Here is a 22,338-nt window from a genome sequence, read left to right as displayed (position 1 = left end):
TGGAGACTCAACGTGTCATGGCAAGTGGTAGTGGATGGTCGGACAACTAGAGGGATAAGCAAAGCTCACCAACAGAGAAGGCGAGGAAAGGGCGGTGCTCAGATTGCGGCAGGTCACGGTACCGGGCCAACATGATCTAACCAAGCTCGTTATTAGAGTTACACAGGAGAGAGGAGAGAGAAGCTATGGTAGATGAAAGCTATCCATGGTGTGGGTGGGTGGGTGCGTGTGTGTGGAGAGAGAGAGAGAGAGAGAGTACAAATCAAATACAAGAATGCAGTAGACCGGTACCAGCATATGCAGGAATTTCGACCATTGCAAACAACAAAGATTAGCACTCAATCCTGCAAGCATATGCACCAGCCTACAATTCCAAATAAGGAACAGAAATAATCTACGTCACCAAAATGCTCTTCTTGTGATCTATTAAATTAAAAAATGCATTAATCATATTTGAAATTAGATTATAACAAGGTTGTTTCAGCCTTCTCAGAATTCCTTGTGGTGGGTGGGTGAAATATGTCGTTCGGTTGGCTAAGGTTTAAAAAAAGAACCTAGCAAGGCACCTCACAATTTCGCTCATGCTGCACTTCCACATGTTTGTGTTTCAAGTGCTTCCAATATACTCCGCACCCATCTGTTTTACAAGAGTAAAATGCCCATAATGCATCAGATTATGGCATCAAAAATCAATGATAAATACAACTTTGTGTATATGTGTGTGTGTGTGTGTGTGTGTGTGTGAGAGAGAGAGAGAGAGATCGAGAGAGACCCATCAATGCCTGGATTGTCCGGATAAAAAACTCTTTTCAGACCAGCCTTTTGTGCTGCCACTGCAGAGGTCTGTCCAATACAAGCTGCAGCACCCACCCACGTTGACAAGTCAACTAGGTCCACCCAGGCCCTGCACTTCAATTTACAATAATCTGTTACAGTTTTGCCTTTTCAAAGCAGTTATACTTTTTCCTTGCCTTGATTTCAAGGCCTAAAAACTCAGCTACTTTAAAGAAAAAAAAACGTTTTAAAAACCTGTAACTTCTGAAGGAAAAAACAAATTAAGCTTTATAGTTGTCCTTAATTTCCTGGTTCAGACAAAGTGTCTTTTCTTCTCACATACCGAACAGCAGTTGGAGAAGCCAATGCAACAACTGGTGCCGAAACTGCAAGGGCTAGTACTGATGGGTCTATCACTTTCACAGAATCCTGAACAGAAACCAATGCTCAATGTCCCATCTTGACACTCTGATAGATCCCATGCAAGGCATCAAAATTTCTTACAGTGGAGTAAGTGTTCAGCCGAATTACTTCAAAACCACGAGCCAACAACCCCGTCTCTGCAGCAAGAAGAACAGTCACAAAGATCACATGTTTCTTATCCAAGTACCCCATGTTATGGGATCATGAAACCTTCCTTTCAAGCCTCAAACACAAAATTAAGGTATCATGGTCTTTCAATTTTATTTGGGACACCATTGCATTAGACACACATTTGATGAGAAGCAGAAAATCTGTGTGCAGGCATGCCGGGCAGACATGTATGTATGTATGTATTACCTAGATCATGACTGGCTTTAGCAGATGCAGGGTAAAGGACTTTCCCTCCCTCCACTGAAACCTTGGGAAGCTCCTCAGCTAGATTCTTTGCATTTGCTTCAGCACCAAAAAAGATGATGTCAGCATTCTGTCCTCCAAAAGGCATTAATTTCAAGCTAAAGCTAAGAGCTTTACATGCCTCAGGAGATGCCTTTGATTGACATGCAAGGGTGGAACTATGGTGAGAACAGAAAAAATGTCACAAACAAGGGAGACTGCTGGAAGGGCGAGACAGGCTCCGGAGTAGCAGGGGACCGGTGAGGGGAACCGTCGTCAAGACATGAAAAGAATTTAGGAAAGGCCCTGCAATCATATGCAACTTCACTTTGAGAAACAAACCAGTCAATGTAAGTAGGTAAAGCAACCTTTAGAAGGTACAAAATCGATTGAAAGTTTCGCATTGTCGACTTCGATATTCTCAAAGACCTGCCCAGTTCCGCTACCCACGACCGCAAGCTTGGCATTTGGAGAACCTGCTAATCTGCACCATCAAATTTTGAAATTATTTGATTAAGAAGAACTTGCATTCGCAAAAAGAAAAGTCACTAATTCAAAAACAGATGACTTTTGCATACGCAACAAGACAAACAAGTTTCCTTAAAACTACAGCAACAAGGTAGAGGGTACTAGAAAGAGAGGAGAACAGAACTTCCACCAAAGAAACTTACTGTTGCCCGTACATCGGAGCCAATAACTCTGGGACACTGTTACAACACAATGGGGGTGACACAAGGGTGCTATGGAACACAATAAAGTTACGCTTGCACAATGAAAAAAGCGGAATAATTTTACTAAAACAAGCTGCAACTGTCACATGCATCAGTCCTCAATGCATGTAACATGGCCCGTGGGAAATCTAAAGACATCTGCAGAGTAGATAACCATTATGAGCCCTTGATTGATTGAAGGGACAAGAACATTGAGTGGCTGTGTGATTAGGTTAGGGTTTGCCAAGGTTAGATTAGGTGCATGCCCACCATGGGTAGAGCAATGCCTAGAGGCACACACCTATGAAATGAACGGGCCAAAAACCTGGAAGCCAAAATACAAACACAGATGATCGCTGTGGGAGCATGGCTGCCGGGCAGCAGACAGGAACACACAGGTTTGGGGTTGTTTTAGATGGTCACAGGAAACCCAGGAGCACCAAAAGCAGCCCACCCAAGTGACCCAATGTGGGAGGCTGAATTGTGGGCCAAAAGCCCCTTAAAACAGGGTGCAAAAGAGGCCAAAAGGGGAGCCTCAACAATTAACCATTAATTTGATTGAACACACTTAAACATGTGAGATGAAACCACATAACCTCTAGACCATAACACTGCACTAAGAGTCAATATAGTTTACTTCCCTCCCTGCCCACCCCCACCGCCCTCTTTTCTCTTTTTGAGGATTGTGTTACCAAAAGAGATAGATATAAACAAGCGTGGAATGATTGGGAGCTACCTCCACCAGCTCACTAGCATCATCCAATTGACTGGCGAAAACATTGAAAGAGCAGTGTCAGTGTACTGGATCATTTGCCAAATGATCACATAAATACAGACTTACCCACTACTGGAGGTGAAAACTCACTCTCACAAGGTAATCTAATTAGTTTACCCACTATCAGAGGTAAAAACTCACCCTCACAAAGTAAATTGGTTATCCTAAAAGCACTTGTGTAGTGGGTAGGGCAGACCCTAAGTAAAATGTATGCTCACAAGACATCTTTAATAAACTCCTACCTTTGTACAATTCCGGACAGCCATATGTGGAGCAAATGAATGCTCAACAAGGTGTTGTAAATTAGCCCATACCAGCTAAAAATCAGCTCGAATTTTAGCCCACAAATCAACCTATTGATGAAGCAATTGTGGATGATAAAGTGGATGAGGAAAGGGCAGCCATATAGGCGTCCAACAGTATGCCAAACTGACTGGTGCAAACATTGTGGAATAGCAAATTAGCTACTCCTTTGCCTGGCAGGACACATGCAGGCTCTCATCATGCATCTTATTCTTTTGTGAATCATACTCTCATTGCCAGTATATGCAATGAAGAGGAACTTGTTTGAACCATAGAAGCCAAGTACGAGACGGGACGTATAATACGGCGAAGTATAATACGCAACATTGCATGCAGTATAGACTATAGTGCAACAACATTCAAATTGTGAATGGATATTTGAAAAATTGAATGACAAAGTAAAAACGCTTTGAATTACACTAAACATGTAACACCATTGATTTCAAGCAAGCATGATCCATGGTTCATAAATCGTGAATTATCATCACGATTCGGGAATCACAATTCAACATTCAATAATTAAAATACCAAGCCTCTAATTCAAATGACATAAATAATAGAGCTATAAAGGTAGCTCTTGAGAAATTACAAAATATGATAAATATCCAAATTTCAAATCCAAAACAAAATGAGTCAAAACTAGAGAAGCTAGAAAGATACTCGAGCCTCAGAGTCTTGGGATTCACTCCTCAAAGTCTGAGCTATCATCATGTCCTCCATGGTCATGCTCATCCTCCTCACTGACACTCCAATCGCTCGCTACCTCTGGCTCTGGCTCCGATCCTCTACCTATGCCTCTGCCTCTGCCTCTACCTCTGACTATGGTGTTGGTCCTCAACCTAGTCTGGTGTTGAAGTTGTGCTCTCTATGCTGCAAGAAAAGCCCACACTTCATTGTCTTCATTTGTAGGGTGCACCAATTCTTCCATACAAATCTCAACCTTGAAGGAATCAGGGTTGATCTCATTTATGGATTTTGTACGTTCCCTCTTTTGAAGGAGCCGTAGATTAGAATTCACAAACACTAGGCGTTTCAGCTGAGCAAGAGAGAAACGGTTTCTTTTTTTGATGTGTATAGCTGCAAACAAACTCCAATTTCTCTCACAAGCTCCAGATGAATAATCTTGTCAGAGAACCCTTCAGGCAATGTACTGCAACTCAGCACAATCTCCACCGTACTTTTCCCACCAACAGACGTGCTTCACGTGTGCATCTCGAAGACTCGCTCGTGCCGAGCCAAAGTCTACATCATGTCTATCTCGAAACCATAAAGCTGAGTCTCAAGAAGATCTTGCTTCATAGAATCTGGCTCCACTCTAGTAGTGTATTCTTTCCATCCTGCATTGAGCTCACGGTCATGTCTTTGACTTCTTGCCTCCATAGCGGCTGCAAGATGTGGGCATAGTTACAAACATTCTCGTTTGCAAGGGTATGCAAACGTTTGCAAAGAATGTAGCAAACTTGCGATTGCAAAGGCTTGCATTCTTCACTTCTTCCCAACGTCTTTCCAACGTTTAAAAATGGACGTCTAGCCAATATTTGGGTCCTTGTAAGGACAGCATGTAAAAATTTGAGATTTCAAGATGTTGTCTCGACCGTCATTTTTATTTTCAGCTTGTAAGTGCTAACTTTAAATCTTAGTTTGTGTTCTCTTTTCTTCTCCCATAATCAATAATCTGGGCATAAGTTTCATGATTTTATGCATACATAAATAAGGTCACGTGTCACCAATTGGCCGACCATTTGGTCCATTCCTAGTTTTTGCGTCTCGCTCACTTGAGGCCAGGCCGGTGTCTCATGTGAAGAGGCCAGTATTTTGCTGACATGGACGGGAGCCAGACTGGTGCCACCCGTGTGTTAGCAGGATGGTGTCGTATGGACGGGAGCCAGACCAGTGCCACCCGTGTATGACCTGGACTGTGTTCGATCCATGGGACTGTCACGCCATGGAAGAGCCAGTATTCGTTCCGTGTTTTACCTATGGGACTGTCACACCATAGGGAAACTCGTGCCTGGAACTGTGTCTTACCTATGGGACTGTCACTCCATAGGAAGACCAGGTTTTTATGTTTTTATGTCGTGCCAGTTTTGTGCCGACAGATATTTTGTACATGTTCCATGAACGGGAGATATGTCCATGTTACTATTTGCACATGCACACATATTTTGCATGTTTGAAACTGTTTTCGCATGACATGTATTTGTGTGTTTGCCTGCTTGACGTGTTACTTACTGAGCGGGGACGCCTGCCAGTGAGTCGTGAAGTCTGCTCTGTATTCTGACGAGTTTTAGTGCATGTGAACAGGTGGTAAGAATGTTGCACAAGTAGTTTTTAATATTTTACTCTAACCCTTTATTTTATAAGGTTAGGTGTTCACATTCATTTAAAAGTGGGCACCCCCTTTGGGCACCCACTTTGGGGCCAAGGTGGGGAGCCCCACTTTTAAGTGAGTGTGGGGGTGGGCATGGTCACCTACCCCCACTAGTCCCCCTTCATGCATGCGTGGGAAATCCCTAGTTGTATCTTCACTTGAATTTTATTAAAAAAAGGGCCCCCTTCAAGCGTAGAATGAATCGCTTCCTTCTGGCGTTGATTTTTCACCAACCTGCGCTTCCTTTCTTGCAAGCGATTGTGGCCCCTGCACTACTGGCTGCAACCAAACCTGCTCCCAGGCGGCTGCTGCTGAATCTATATGTGCCCCTGCTCCTACAGCAACCAGGCTGCGGGCTGTGTCACTGAATTTTGCTGCTGGCGCTGCCATCTCCCCCCTGTACTCTGGCGCATGCTCTTCATGGAGGCGACCCTCTGCTGCTGGCTGCGCCTGCCTCTCTACAGGTGGTCGAGTGCTGTTGCAAGCGGCTGTTAACTCCACGCATGCTGCTGCTCTTCACAGGCGGCTGTCTATCTCTACAGGCGACTGCACCATAGGCTGACGGCTGCCCACTCTACAGGCGGCTGTGTGTTTTATCTCTAGCAAGGCTACGCTGCCTTTCCTTCTGCAGGCGGCTGTTACCTCCAGACTGCTGCGCTACCTTCTCATACTGACGGCTGTGTACACTACTGCAACCTGTCGTCTTCCCTTTTACAAGTTGGTGCTACAGTAGGCGGCTGTGATTACTTGTACCAACGACTCTTCTCCTACAGCACTGCTGCACCTCAGGCTGCACCTCTGTAATCACTATTGGTGGCTGCCCATTATCTACAGGCGGCTGCCCCCACTTGAAGCAACCAGGCAAGAGGCGGCTGTGCCCATTGTGGTGGAACTTGTCTTGGTGATTCTTCACGAGGCAACTCTTTCTTCAACAAGGGTGGTTTCATCTTCATCATACCACAAATATTGGTTTTCTATCAACCATCTTCAAGTAAGTGATTTTCAGATTTGAGTAAAGTATTTTATGTTTAAATCTGATAAAGGATTCATCCCGCTCGGCCAACACCCGTTCGGTGCCGGGTTGTCCAAGCTGTATTGGCGAACCTCGGTCCAAAGGTGCTGAGATCGGGAGAGCCAGGCGTTAGTACGAGAGCGCCTGTTTGTGCTTGGTCTCGGAACACTAGTGAGGCGCTCTCCGCGGAGTCCAGTGAAAGCACAGGACCGTAGCGATTGAGCCACACTAGTGGTCGTTCTGCTTCGAGTCTCTACATCGAAATTCGAGCCTACTTGTTTGGTACTGTTTTCATATGTACATGGACATTATCTGGTTCTCAGAACCCATGGAGCATTGTATTCATTAAATACTCCCAATAAATATATCATATATTGAGGGGGGGGTCGGCCCGTTCCGGCCCCAGTGCTGGTGTCCATCTTTCCATTTCTGTTCATTTAAATTTCAAGTTGTTTTAAGTTGTCCATTTCATATTTGTGGTTTTAAAGTTGTGCTATTAAGCGTGTGGGTGTCCAACGGAGTCTTTCCCACTTGACGGGATCGGTTTCATTGGTATCAGAGCACGGTTGTTTCCCTCTTCCTAGTGGGGAAACGAACCTGTGTACTGGACATCCCGCTTTTAGCAAACTTTGAACACAATGGACAGCCAAGGCAACCCTTTGGAAGTACCAAATTCGAGGGGTCCATCTAGTGCTTCTCGTGGGTCTGATGCCCTGCGTGGTAGGCACAAGCCCCTTGAAAGGGTTATGGATAGTGAATCCAAGGGTCAACTGTCTCCAGGAAAGACAGTTATGCTTGAACAAGAGCCTGAAGCTATGAGGGCTGAAATGGAACATATGAGAAAACTTTTGCAGGCTCAAGAGCAAGAATTGAAGTTTTTGCATGAAGATCCCCATCTACAAAGTGCTATTGAAGCCAGGAAGGCTGATGCTATGGTTGATGTAACCTTTGAATCAATGGCTCGTGAAGTGGGCAAGAAACCAAGGGAGTTGGCACTTGCCTATCTCCTCCGCAAAGGTGAGATATCAAAGAGGGGGATGACGGAGAGCTGAAATTCAGAAATCCACCTCGTTTGAAGCATGGAGATCCCGCATCCCAAAGGCTGAAATCTTTTATGCAAAAGGAAGAGGTGACTGTCACCTCTCGACATGCATCCTCTCCCCAAGTCACTAAGCCTGACAGATATATGTATGCCAGTGCTCATGGAGGGCACGAAAGTCACATGCATGCAAGATATGTATCTCATGGTGACAGGTCTACTTCCAGAAAAATTTTGCCTTCTGAGTTGTCTCATGGAGAGACCATGCCATATGCAGGTAAGTCACATGCATCTGAGCTTCGAGTTCGTGGAGCACATGCCACCGTGCCCCATGAAGCTTCTATGACGGCCCATGGAGCCCATGCAGACAGGGCTACCCCGTTGGATAAGGGGAAAAGAAAAAGAGAGGACCATGAGCCTCATGCCAGGAAGCTCAAGGAGTTCAAAGCAGGTGATAAATCTGTCAAATTTGATGTCTTTCATGGTGAACATGATGCTTCTAAGGTGTTAGCGTTTGTGGCACAGTTCGACATTGCTTTTAGCGATGAGGACTTTACAGAAAAGTCGAAGGTGCGCCATGCTAGCATGTTTCTGAAAGGCACTGCTGCCCATTGGTGGATCACCGAAAAGATCACCAAGGATCCCATCTCTACTTGGAAGGAATTCAAAGATAGATTTTATGCTCAGTTCTTGCCACCCAATGCGGAGCAAACTCTCACTCAAAAGTGGGATAGGCTGGGACAAAAAGATAATGAGAGTGTGCAACAATATGTTAACAAATTCTGGAAAGTGTTGCTGGAAGTGACTCCCTTCATGCTAATCTCTGAGGAGGAAAGAAAGAGGAAGTTTCGTTCTGGATTGCAACCTGCTTATAGATCGGGTATTGAATTGCACCCAAAACATACGTTGCAACAACTCACAACTTCTGCCCTTGCTACAGAGCAATTGGTGCTCAAGATCAAGCAGGATCAAGGAGGTTCCAAGGGGAAGGACAAGGCTGTCCCAAATCAGCAAAAGGGTGGACAGCCACCTAGAAAGAACTTCCGGGAGCCCTACAAGGGTGGTAAAGCTGAAAATAACACATCAAAAGAACAGGGCCCAAGGAAGAACAAATTTGGATTAACTCCGGAGCAAAGAGAGCAATATGCTAAGGATGGAAAATGTTTTTCTTGTGGTAGCAAAGACCACATGTTTCGGCAATGCCCAGATCGCAAACCAAAGCACGAGGACAAGCACACCAAAGCAAATGTTCATGCAGTTCCTGATGTGCAAGGTAATACAGGTCATGATGCAAAAGAGCGTATGGTTTGCAAGGCTTGGGGGCAAATCAAGGATCAGCCCGCACTCTTCATGTTTGATGACTGTGCAACTGACAATTTCATCTCTATGCAAATGGCAGCTGCATTGGGTATTGAGGTTGAAAATATGGGACCTCAGATTGAAGCTGAAGCTGCATTTATTGGCAAAGAGGTGCAGGTTACCCCTTTGATTGGGAAGTTGCGCATCCATATCCAGGGCTACCTTGATAATGAGCATTTCCTAGTTGCTCCACTGAATGGATGTGATGTATTGTTGGGCAAGCCGTGGCACCATAGGCTTGAGCCCCGCAAAGACTACAAGTCTAATATGATTTCTTTTATGCATAAAGGCCGCATGCATTTTATTGATGCTGGCAAAGAAGGGGATTCTATCCCAGTTGTATCACACATCCAAATTAATAAAGCAATGAAAAAGAGTCTTTCAGCGTACTTGGTTTTTGTGCGTGATAGTCTTGTGCCAAATCATTAAAGTGTGGATGCTATGTCTAATGATCGGCTGAATTTTCTTAATGCATTCAAAGACTGTTTTGCTGACTCATTGCCAGGTGAATTACCTCCCCAAAGGCCCGAAGATCACCGCATAGATCTTGTGCCAGGTAGTTCTCCACCTAACAAACCCGCATACCGAGTGAGTGCTGCACAACAAGAAGAAATCATGAAGCAGGTAAATGAGCTTTTAGAGAAAGGTTTGGTTCAGCCCAGTTCCTCACCTTACTGCTCTCCTGTGCTTCTTGTTCAAAAGAAGGACGGATCATTCCGTATGTGTGTGGACTATAGAGCTTTAAACAAGCTTACCATCAAGAACAGATTTCCAATTCCACGTATTGATGATATCTTGGATAAGCTTGATGGCTCGGCTTGCTTTAGCAGACTTGATTTGAAGAGTGGTTATCACCAGATACGCGTGGTGCCACAAGATGTCCATAAGACTGCATTCAGGACAGCCTTCGGATTATATGAATTCTTGGTAATGCCTTTTGGTCTCAACAATGCTCCTGCTACTTTTAATCGTATGATGGATAGGATATTCCGACCCCATCGCAAGTTTACAGGAGTCTTCTTTGATGATATCTTGGTTTTCTCCAAGAATGAGCAGGAACACAGAACTCATTTGGTCACAGTGTTCGAAGAGTTGCGGAAGCATAAACTTTTCGTCAATGCCAAGAAAAGTGAGTTTTTCCTTTCAGAGATTCATTATCTGGGACATATTGTATCCAAGGATGGAGTTACAATGGATCCTGCAAAGATTGAGACTATTCGGAATTGGCCCGAATTGCAAAACGTACATCAAGTACGTAGTTTTCTGGGATTATGTTCGTACTACAGGCGTTTCATAAGGCATTTCGCCATGATTGCCACTCCTCTACATGATCTCACGAAGAAGAAAACTGCTTTTAAATGGACTTCAAAGGAACAGGATGCTTTCTTGCAGCTCAAGCATGCGATCATATGTGGTCCAGTATTGATTGTTCCTGATTTGCACAAGTCATTCATGGTTGAATGTGATGCTTGTGGTGATTGCATAGGAGCTGTCCTAAATCAAGAAGGGCATGCAGTTGCATACGAGAGCCGTCGTTTGCATGATGCTGAGCTTCATATGGATATCTATGAGAAAGAGCTCTTGGCTGTAATTCACGCCTTAAAGATTTGGAAACACTACCTTCTTGGGGCTGAATTTGTAGTCAAGACAGATCATCAAAGCTTGAGATACTTTCTATCTCAAACTAAGCTTTCAGAGAAGCAGATGAGAATGGCAAATTTTCTTTCCATGTTTCATTTTCAGATTGTGCATACTCAAGGAAAGAAAAATGTAGTGGCCGATGCACTATCTAGGAGGCCTTATGTTGCTGCAGTCTCAGTGGCCTCTCATGGAGATCTATCTGCTATGAGAGATTTGTATCATTTGGATGCTGATTTTTGCCATATATGGACTGATTTGATGGCTGGTCATTCACATTCCTCTTATGTTATCAACGAGGGTTATCTCATGAAGGATAATTGCCTATGTGTGGTGAAGGATTTGCGTCCAAAGGTTATGGACGAATGTCACGCTCCACCTTATGCTGGTCATAGAGGTATTATGCCTACTACTCGCATGATTCAGAGGTATTTCTTTTGGCCAAGCATGCGTAAAGACATTGAGGCTTATGTGCGTGCATGTATCACTTGCCAAAAGGTGAAATTTGATAGGCAAAAGCCTCCAGGTTTGCTTCAGCCATTGCCTATTCCCTCGCAACCTTGGGAAAGTATCACGATGGATTTTATTATGGATTTGCCTAGATCCCAGCATGGGAATGATGCTATTTGGACTATTGTGGACAGATTTAGCAAGCAAGCTCACTTCTTGCCCGTCAAGAAAACCATTAAAGCTGATCATATGGTAAAGCTTTTTCTTGCTAATATTTTCAAGCATCATGGTATGCCTAAATCCATTGTTGGGGATAGAGATCCCAGGACTACAAGCCTATTTTGGAGGGCTTTGTTTGATAATATGGGTACTAAGCTTGAGTTTTCATCAGCTTATCATCCCCAAACGGATGGCCAAAGTGAAGCTGCAAATTCAGCCGTGTTGGATTTGTTGAAGTGTTATGTAGCAGATCAAAAGAGTGCATGGGAGAAGTATCTTCCACTTGTTGAGTTTGCCTACAACAATACGATCCATGCTTCCACAGGAAAGGCTCCGTTTGAGATTATTTATGGCAGAGTGGTCTTGCCACCCATCCTTCGTACAAAGGATGAGATATTTGCAGCTGATGAATATGTTCGTGACTTAGATGTTGCCTTTGGTCAGGTGCGGACAGCCATTGCAAGATCTCAGGATAAGCATAAAATGGCTGCTGACAAGCATAGAAGGGACATGGAAGTCAAAGAAGGTGATTGGGTATTGCTGAAATTTGAGAAGGCTAGGCTTCGGAAGAGGCCAGGACGAGAAGGATCATATCCTAAGCTTTCTCCTCGCTATTATGGACCCTTCAAGGTGATTCAGAAGATCAATGAAGTGTCCTACAGGCTTGCTTTACCTAGTCATTGGAAGATTCACAATGCTTTTCATGTGAGTCTATTTCGGAAATATGTGGGGCCAGATCCTGATGAGCCTGTCACAGAAGATCCGCCAGAAATTGAAGAGCTTGAGGAGATCCTCCAGCCAGAACAGATTGTTTTTCACAAGGAGAGAAAGCTACCTGCAGGAAAGCTTTCCAGGAGATACCTTGTGAAGTTTAAGAATTATTTGCCTATTGATGCCAAATGGGTAAATGAGGATTATTTTGCAGATTATCCGCAATTGTTGCAGGCATATCTTGAGGCTTTTCAGTTGAGGTCAACTCTTTAGAAGCCCGGGGGGATGTCACCAATTGGCCGACCATTTGGTCCATTCCTAGTTTTTGCGTCTCGCTCACTTGAGGCCAGGCCGGTGTCTCATGTGAAGAGGCCAGTATTTTGCTGACATGGACGGGAGCCAGACTGGTGCCACCCGTGTGTTAGCAGGATGGTGTCGTATGGACGGGAGCCAGACCAGTGCCACCCGTGTATGACCTGGACTGTGTTCGATCCATGGGACTGTCACGCCATGGAAGAGCCAGTATTCGTGCCGTGTTTTACCTATGGGACTGTCACACCATAGGGAAACTCGTGCCTGGAACTGTGTCTTACCTATGGGACTGTCACTCCATAGGAAGACCAGGTTTTTATGTTTTTATGTCGTGCCAGTTTTGTGCCGACAGATATTTTGTACATGTTCCATGAACGGGAGATATGTCCATGTTACTATTTGCACATGCACACATATTTTGCATGTTTGAAACTGTTTTCGCATGACATGTATTTGTGTGTTTGCCTGCTTGACGTGTTACTTACTGAGCGGGGACGCCTGCCAGTGAGTCGTGAAGTCTGCTCTGTATTCTGACGAGTTTTAGTGCATGTGAACAGGTGGTAAGAATGTTGCACAAGTAGTTTTTAATATTTTACTCTAACCCTTTATTTTATAAGGTTAGGTGTTCACATTCATTTAAAAGTGGGCACCCCCTTTGGGCACCCACTTTGGGGCCAAGGTGGGGAGCCCCACTTTTAAGTGAGTGTGGGGGTGGGCATGGTCACCTACCCCCACTAGTCCCCCTTCATGCATGCGTGGGAAATCCCTAGTTGTATCTTCACTTGAATTTTATTAAAAAAAGGGCCCCCTTCAAGCGTAGAATGAATCGCTTCCTTCTGGCGTTGATTTTTCACCAACCTGCGCTTCCTTTCTTGCAAGCGATTGTGGCCCCTGCACTACTGGCTGCAACCAAACCTGCTCCCAGGCGGCTGCTGCTGAATCTATATGTGCCCCTGCTCCTACAGCAACCAGGCTGCGGGCTGTGTCACTGAATTTTGCTGCTGGCGCTGCCATCTCCCCCCTGTACTCTGGCGCATGCTCTTCATGGAGGCGACCCTCTGCTGCTGGCTGCGCCTGCCTCTCTACAGGTGGTCGAGTGCTGTTGCAAGCGGCTGTTAACTCCACGCATGCTGCTGCTCTTCACAGGCGGCTGTCTATCTCTACAGGCGACTGCACCATAGGCTGACGGCTGCCCACTCTACAGGCGGCTGTGTGTTTTATCTCTAGCAAGGCTACGCTGCCTTTCCTTCTGCAGGCGGCTGTTACCTCCAGACTGCTGCGCTACCTTCTCATACTGACGGCTGTGTACACTACTGCAACCTGTCGTCTTCCCTTTTACAAGTTGGTGCTACAGTAGGCGGCTGTGATTACTTGTACCAACGACTCTTCTCCTACAGCACTGCTGCACCTCAGGCTGCACCTCTGTAATCACTATTGGTGGCTGCCCATTATCTACAGGCGGCTGCCCCCACTTGAAGCAACCAGGCAAGAGGCGGCTGTGCCCATTGTGGTGGAACTTGTCTTGGTGATTCTTCACGAGGCAACTCTTTCTTCAACAAGGGTGGTTTCATCTTCATCATACCACAAATATTGGTTTTCTATCAACCATCTTCAAGTAAGTGATTTTCAGATTTGAGTAAAGTATTTTATGTTTAAATCTGATAAAGGATTCATCCCGCTCGGCCAACACCCGTTCGGTGCCGGGTTGTCCAAGCTGTATTGGCGAACCTCGGTCCAAAGGTGCTGAGATCGGGAGAGCCAGGCGTTAGTACGAGAGCGCCTGTTTGTGCGTGGTCTCGGAACACCAGTGAGGCGCTCTCCGCGGAGTCCAGTGAAAGCACAGGACCGTAGCGATTGAGCCACACTAGTGGTCGTTCTGCTTCGAGTCTCTACATCGAAATTCGAGCCTACTTGTTTGGTACTGTTTTCATATGTACATGGACATTATCTGGTTCTCAGAACCCATGGAGCATTGTATTCATTAAATACTCCCAATAAATATATCATATATTGAGGGGGGGGGTCGGCCCGTTCCGGCCCCAGTGCTGGTGTCCATCTTTCCATTTCTGTTCATTTAAATTTCAAGTTGTTTTAAGTTGTCCATTTCATATTTGTGGTTTTAAAGTTGTGCTATTAAGCGTGTGGGTGTCCAACGGAGTCTTTCCCACTTGACGGGATCGGTTTCATCACGAATGCAAATTTGCCAAGGTTTGAAGCATTCTTTAGCATACTTAGCATACTCGTATGCGAATGTGCAAATGCAAAGAATGCTTGCAACTATGGATGTGGGCAATAGCATGAATAGGGCGCTGAAACCAATTCCATCTTGTTTGCCATATCTCCTTGATTTCATCCATCCTAAGAAAATTCAAGGCTTAAAGTAAAAATAGAGCTTTGTGCAGCAGCCCATGGGCCTTGATTTTAAATTTCTCATAAATGGCACATAAAATAGATACTACAAACTCCATAGCTATGAGCACAAAACATACCTATTATCGTCAAAGAGGTTGCATGCGTCAAAGGTGGTACCCACCTTGTCCATTAACTCGTAGATGATACCCATGGTGCACCCCTCTGAGTATGACTAACCACATTTGCGCTTCCCACCTCCTCAATTGCCGCCTTCAGTTGCTCATAAATGTATTGAGCTATATGAGCCTCTACGGAACCATCAATGCTAGTCGAGAAAGTAGTGCCTATGCAACAAGACACAAGGATGTTGATAAGAGGCCGTCGTTTGATGTCTGACCATCCATCACATAGTATGGTGCATCCATACCTCACCCATGCAGCCCTGATTTGACCAGCTCCTTCTCAATCTCTTCTACCTCCGCCTTCAACTCCTTAGTGCAAAGAGTCTCATAGGATGGGGGCTTGAAGAGGGCCCTACATTTGCCACTGCACTCATCATATTCAAGAAGGCAGGCTTTCGTGCGTGGTCAACTGCCACATTACACTCAAAAAAAAATTGCCTCACTCTTTGTATAGCATTTTCATGCTTGAGCTTGCTCCAACTTTGTTGCAAACGGCCTATTTGACACATTTGGAATGCTTACAGATTGACATGCATTGGTAACATTACCTCCATAAGCACTCTGCGGATGAGATGTGACATGAGCCCGAGAAGAAGTAGCAACCGATGGAGCTTCGTCTTGGGGCGAGGTTGGGAAGGAATCTCCAATGGAAGGTGGCACCACTTGAATCTCAATGTAGGCTCTCTTTGCAGCACGAATGGTAGCTGGATCACCACCCATTCTCAAGATTACATCATCTGCAATATCCGCCATGCAACAAGCAACACCTTGCCCGGGAATGTTGAGAAGATGAGCTTTCACTCACGGCACAGTCCCTCTGTAGCCATTGTTGCAATGCTTACATCTCCAATTAATGACCTTGTTTCCCTCCTTATTTTCAATCACCTCCGTTCAACCCAGGAATTTCTTTCTTCCCATGATGAAAGAAATTAAGAAATTACGAGAATTGGGTGAAATTAAGCAATTAGAGGAAATTGAAAAAATTAGGACAAATCGAGGCAATTAGGGAAAATTAAAAAATTAGGGACAATTGGAACAATTGGGAGAAATTGGGAGCAATTAGAGAAAATTGGGACAATAGAGAAAATTTTTAAATTTAGAAAAAATTAAAAAATTAAAGAAATTAAAGGCAATTAGAGGAAATTGTAGCAATTGGAAAAAAAAAATATTTAAAAAAAATAAAATAAAAATTAAAAATTGAAAGAAATAAAGAAATTAGGAACAATTGGGGGAACTTTAAAAAATTGGGAGAAATCGAGATAATTGAAAAAATAAGAAATTTAGAAAAATTGGAGATAATTGGGGTTAGGAAATTGGGGGAAATTGGAGCATTTTCAAAAAATTGACAAAATTAAAGAAATTGGGAGAAATTGAAATTTGAAAAATTAAGAAATAAGAGAAAATTTGAAAAAATTCGAGAGAATTAGAGAGAATTTGAATAAGGAAAGAGAAATTGACGAAAGAGGAGGAGAAAGTAGAGGAGGAGAAGGTAGAGAGAGAGAGAGAGAGAGAGAGAGAGAGAGAGAGAGAGGTTTGGGCGGAGAGAGGTGTTGGGCAACAAGCGGAAGACAGGGGTGCGCGAGACGGGGCAACAAGTGCTGGGTGGATGCGAGCGAGCGAGAGAGAGAGAGAGAGAGAGAGAGAGAGAGAGAGAGAGAGAGCTCTTGGTTGCCAAGCTTGTGCGCAAAGAAGATAAGGACTCGATCAGCTTAGACGGCCACAATCGAGGGACTCCAGAGAGAGAAAAAGACGCGCAACAACTCACGAGCTGATTTCCTACAATTTTCATAACGTTAGAACGTTATCTTCACAACCTTATAAAATCGATTTTTTGTTCAAGACTACAAAGACTCACGTTTTTTATCATATAGACGTTTTTTATTCAAAAAACGTGACGTACAGTACTTTATATTAAAGACGCGTACTTAAGCTTCTATGCATGTTTCCTTTGAGGAAGCACACAAAAATACTCAGTGGATGCAGGCCATGCAGGATAAGTATGACTCAATGATCAAAAATGAACTTGGTATTTGACACATTTACCTTACGGTAAAAAGGCCATTGATACAAAGTGAGTTTATAAGCTTAAGCATAAAGCTGATAGTAGTGTTGACCGCTACAAGGCAAGGCTTGTTGCAAAGGGTTATGCTTAGGAGAAGGACATAGATTATGATGAGGCCCTTGCACCCACATCTCGTATGACTATAATCAAGTATATTATTGCATTGGCAGCACATTATGGTTGGAATGAATATCAGTTGGATATCAAGATTGCCTTCTTGAATGGTGATTTGCATGAGATTTATGTATCTCAACCTCGTGGTTTCGTTGAGAAAGGACGGGAGTCTAAAGTATGCAAGTTAAAAAAAGCTTTATATGGCCTTAAGCAAGTTCCCAGAGCATGGTATGAGAAGATAAATGCATACTTGGTTGCAACTTGCAAATGGTTTTTACATCAATCCAACTAAGAATTCCCATGTAGAAGTAAAGATTGTTTTTTGGTCATCATTTTATACGTTGATGACAGGCTGCTCACAGGCCCTCATGAGAAGAAGATTTCAACCTTCAAGGCTGAATTACATGTCATTTGACATGATAGATTTGGACTCATTACATTATTATTTGGGCATACAATTTATGGAGTGTGATGACGGTATTGTGATGTTGCAGTCAAAGTACATACAAAGACTGCTTACACAGTTTGGTCTTGAAGACTGTAAGCCTGTTGCTACACCAATAGAGACAAGTGCTAGTCTTAGTCTCCAAGATGCACGTGAACCATTTGATGCATCCCTTTATCAGCAAGCTATTGGGTGCCTCATCTATCTATGCAATACAAGACCAGACATTCAATTTTGTCTCCCACTTGAGCAAGTTTATGCACAATCTCGGAAGTAAGTATTGAAATGAGTATTCTGATACTTACAAGGCACTCAGTCCCTTGGGCTATTGTATGCTAAGGGGGTGATATTCAGTTGCATGCTTTCAGTGATTCCGTTTGGGCTCGATGTTATGACACGTGAGTATCCACTAGTGGCTTTTGCTTTCATCTTGGTGATTTGTGTGTATCATGGCTCAGCAAGAAGCAACCAACGATGGCCACTTCGAATTGTGAAGCTAAGTACAAGGCAACTTTTATAGTGACTATGGAGTATGTATGGCTCAGACAACTTTTGTCAGAACTTAGTGTTGGACACTCCCACCTCCATCTTCACTAACAAGCAAAGTGCATTAGCAATTGCGAGGAACCCAGTGATTCATGCTCGCACAAAGCACATTGAGATGCATTATCATTATGTCAGGGAGAGTCTCATTGCACGAGAGATTAGTTTGGCTTATGTCTCTATCTACGACAATGTGGCAAATATGTTCACAAAGACTCTCTCACGACGAGAGAAGTTCGAAGCTTTTTGCGCAAAGCTTTGGACTTATTGCCATTTGGAGATTGATCAACCACATGATCCCTATACATGTTCACGTCATCACTCCAAGGGGGATTTGTAGCCATTTCTATGGTAATGATGTGCAGACGTATGCTGATAATGGACCGGGAAACTTTTTCCCTCCTTGGGAGGTTTTTTCCCCCAAGCATGGGTACACACTCTTATGAGTGTGTAAGTGACCTTATCATGTCACTTCACTTGTACTTCACTCATTCAAGTGTTGTGCTTCTCTCTCCTTGCTTGTTGCATCTATGTGTGTGCTGCTACCTTTGTCTCCACTCCAACATGTGGCACTCACAGATGTGATGCACATGACACGGAGGACACAAGAAAATACCGGAGACAGCTTAGGCCATCAAAAAGTATTTCATTTGGCCTTATTAGACATTAAGGCAGGTGCTATCATTGAGCTGTAATAGAAAATGCTGTTTACTTTTTTATGTTAAATAGATCTCACATGATGACTAGGTCCAAGCATCCAACATGCCCTTTTTCAATAAGTAACGTACATCATGCCCACATATGAAAGAAAATTCTGAGCTTACTTCCAGCATACGTCACATGCACATACAAAAGAAAGTTCTGAGCTTACTTCCAACCTTCTAGAAACACAGAAGCTGCCTCTGGTGATGTGATAACAATCCAATCAAAGGTATTCTCTGTCCACTCCAAAAAGACATCATTGATAAAGAGTCCCTGCATCTGTGAGGAACCAAATATCCATGGCAAAGCAGCTTTTAAAAGTACAACTACAGCTTAATACTTGAGCAAAGAGACGCGTGATAACCTTGAATTACGGATGGCAGCTTCGCCAAGTCAGGCCCTTCCTTGTGCTCGATAAGGGGAAGTTCTAAACTCGAAACTCCATGGGTATTCTGCTAAAGCAGAATACACCTTTTTCAGGTTAAAATAAGAATAGAATGAAGATTAAAAACTACACCATTGTTTTACAATTTCACGATAAAAAGAATGCAAAGACCTTGTACAATCTAGACGAGTGATTAAGCACTTGATCCAGAGCCTCTTTGCAGTTACAGTGGAAAACAAAAACATAGAAGAATGGAATATGGAGATAAGGAAAATGGGAAGTACAAGAATGCAAAGCTCTCTTTTTTTTTCTGAGAGAGATATATATTATATATTTAGTAATAGAGTTCAGCGGGTGTAAGCTGACAGGATTTGAACAACGATTCCTGCCCCACAAGTCCAATCATTCCGCCGCCCTAAAGTCATGTGACGAAAAAGCTGAAAATAGAATTTTCACAATTAGGGCAGCCAGGAAGTAAAATAATGCAAAACTCTTTTCTCAGTTGGGGAAACAAATGTTAGCAGTCATCTCTTGTCTGTCCATTACACACTAGGGCCTTTGTTGTGGGTGCGCCCGCCCAATTAGGTGTATCTCCATTTTTCCCCAGTTTTGCTGGATGTGGGAGGGTTGTTCTTGTGCTGTCGGCTGTTGTACTACTGGCCGACTGGGTTTGCCTCTTGGTACAGTGCTGGCCGACTCCTTATATACTGGCTGACTGGGTGATTTCTCAGTCATGGGGTTTTTATGTGCTATCGCCCTGTTTTGGGCTGGCCGACCAGCAGCTGAAACCGATCCCGTCAAGTGGGAAAGACTCCGTTGGACACCCACACGCTTAATAGCACAACTTTAAAACCACAAATTTGAAATGGACAACTAAATACAACTTGAAATTTAAATGAAATGAAATGGAAAGATGGACACCAGCACTGGGGCCGGAACGGGCCGACCCCCCCCCCCCCCCTCAATATTTGATATATTTATTGGGAGTATTTAATGAATACAATGCTCCATGGGTTCCAAGAACCAGATAATGTCCATGTACATATGAAAACAGTACCAAACAAATATGCTCGAAGTCGAAACTTGATGTAGAAGCTCGAAGCAGAATGACCACTAGTGTGGTCCAATCTCTACGGTCCTGTGCTTTCACTGGACTCCGCGGAGAGCGCCTCACTGGTGTTCCGAGACCACGCACAAACAGGCGCTCTCGTACTAACGCCTGGCTCTCCCGATCTCAGCACCTTTGGACCGAGGTTCTCCAATAAAGCTTGGACAACCCGGCACCGAACGGGTGAGGCCGTAGAGGGAATGAATCCCTTAGCAGATTTAACACAAAGTACTTTATTTAATCTGAAAATTCACTTACTTGTTGTGGATGACAGAAGGAAGTCCAATACCCATGTGTACAGTTACTTGAGGGAGACACCGAGATGTAGCCACTTGAAGAAAGAAAAACACCGCCTATGGAAAGGAAGTGCAACCTCGTGCAAATAGGCGATAGAACAACTGCCTTGGGAGAAGTAAAATCTCGCTGCAGGAACACAGCCACTTGTTGTATAGGAGAAGGTGGCTCAGCCTCAAGAAGCGTGGAAGAGCAACCAGTATAAAGTTGCCTGGCTGCAGATGAACGTTCTGACTGCAAAGAGGAGATGGAGGTAGTGTAGGTGCCTGTAGTGGAACAAGGTAATCTGCTGGAAGAGATGCGCAGGAGAGCACACAAGCGCCTACAAAGGCAGCTCCGTCTGCTGGTGGCAGTCTACCGGGGGTACCACGCTGCCTGCTGGTCCAGGAGGAGTCGCCGGCTGCAGTACAACCTGTAAGAGGAGGTAGCGCAGCAATCTGGAGGTGACAGCCGCCTGCAGAAGGTGCAGTCACCTATATAGGAGATGAAGCAACCGCCTGTGGAGAGTAGAGGCAGTCGCTTGTATGGGTGGTGGAGCAGCCGATAGGAAGGTGATCGCCGGGTGATGAACCAACGCCAGATAGAAGCGATGGGTGTCCACGCTTGAAGGAGAGAGTCCCTTGTTATTAAAATTAAGGTGAAGTTAACTTTGGTGATACCCACGTTTGCATGTGGGTGGGGAGTTTGGGTAGGTGACCATGCCCACCCCCACACTCACTTAAGTGGGGCTCCCCACCTTGGCCCCTAAGTGGGTGCCCAAAGGGGGTGCCCACATTTAAGTGAATGTGAACACCTAACCTTATAAAATGAAAGGTTAGAATATGAAACATTAAAACAATATGTGCGACATACTTACCACCTGTTCACATGCACCAAAACTTGTCAGAATACAGGGCAGACTTCACGACTCACTGGCAGGCGTCCCCGCTCAGTAAGTAACACGTCAAGCAGGCAAACACACAAATACATGTCATGCGAAAACAGTTTCAAACATGCAAAATATGTGTGCATGTGCAAATAGTAACATGGACATATCTCCCGTTCATGGAACAAGTACAAAATATCTGTCGGCACAAAACTGGCACGACATAAAAACATAAAAACCTGGTCTTCCTATGGAGTGACAGTCCCATAGGTAATACACAGTTCCAGGCACGAGTCTCCCTATGGTGTGACAGTCCCATAGGCAAAACACGGCACGAATACTGGTTCTTCCATGGCGTGACAATCCCATGGATCGAACACAGTCCAGGTCATACACGGGTGGCACTGGTCTGGCTCCCGTCCATACGACACCATCCTGCTAACACACGGGTGGCACCAGTCTGGCTCCCGTCCATGTCAGCAAAAATACTGGCCTCTTCACACGAGACACCGGCTTGGCCTCAAGTGAACGAGACGCAAAAACTGGAGATGGACCAAATGGTCGGCCAATTGGTGACATCCCCCCGGGCTTCTAAAGAGTTGACCTCAACTGAAAAGCCTCAAGATATGCCTGCAACAACTGTGGGTAATCTGCAAAATAATCCTCATTTACCCACTTGGCATCAATAGGCAAATAATTCTTAAACTTCACAAGGTATCTCCTGGAAAGCTTTCCTGCAGGTAGCTTTCTCTCCTTGTGAAAAACAATCTGTTCTGGCTGGAGGATCTCCTCAAGCT

At 44.4% G+C, this 22,338-nt stretch overlaps 1 protein-coding gene across 2 annotated transcripts in view; it reads right to left on the bottom strand.

Moving 5' to 3' along the window:
* Positions 1 to 395: 395 nt before the first annotated feature.
* HEMD (uroporphyrinogen-III synthase family protein) overlaps positions 396 to 22,338 on the bottom strand; it is a 39,372-nt gene continuing 17,429 nt past the window's right edge. Inside the window, exons 3-10 of one of the 2 annotated variants that reach the window (XM_086797731.1) lie at positions 19,254 to 19,341; positions 19,059 to 19,125; positions 1,959 to 2,074; positions 1,555 to 1,650; positions 1,279 to 1,334; positions 1,118 to 1,203; positions 773 to 904; positions 396 to 637 (exon numbers count right to left, since the gene is read on the bottom strand). In XM_086797731.1, coding sequence (XP_086653857.1) covers positions 580 to 637; positions 773 to 904; positions 1,118 to 1,203; positions 1,279 to 1,334; positions 1,555 to 1,650; positions 1,959 to 2,074; positions 19,059 to 19,125; positions 19,254 to 19,341 — 699 coding nt within the window. In that variant the 3' untranslated portion in view covers positions 396 to 579. The remainder of the gene's footprint in view (positions 638 to 772; positions 905 to 1,117; positions 1,204 to 1,278; positions 1,335 to 1,554; positions 1,651 to 1,958; positions 2,075 to 19,058; positions 19,126 to 19,253; positions 19,342 to 22,338) is intronic. The other variant, XM_086797740.1, reaches the window with a different exon arrangement.

Source organism: Cibotium barometz, chromosome 5 (genome assembly GCF_041138505.1).
Source record: "Cibotium barometz isolate CiBa-2024 chromosome 5, ASM4113850v1, whole genome shotgun sequence".
Taxonomy (NCBI): Eukaryota; Viridiplantae; Streptophyta; class Polypodiopsida; order Cyatheales; family Cibotiaceae; genus Cibotium; species Cibotium barometz.
This window is presented reverse-complemented; position numbering and strand designations above follow the sequence as displayed.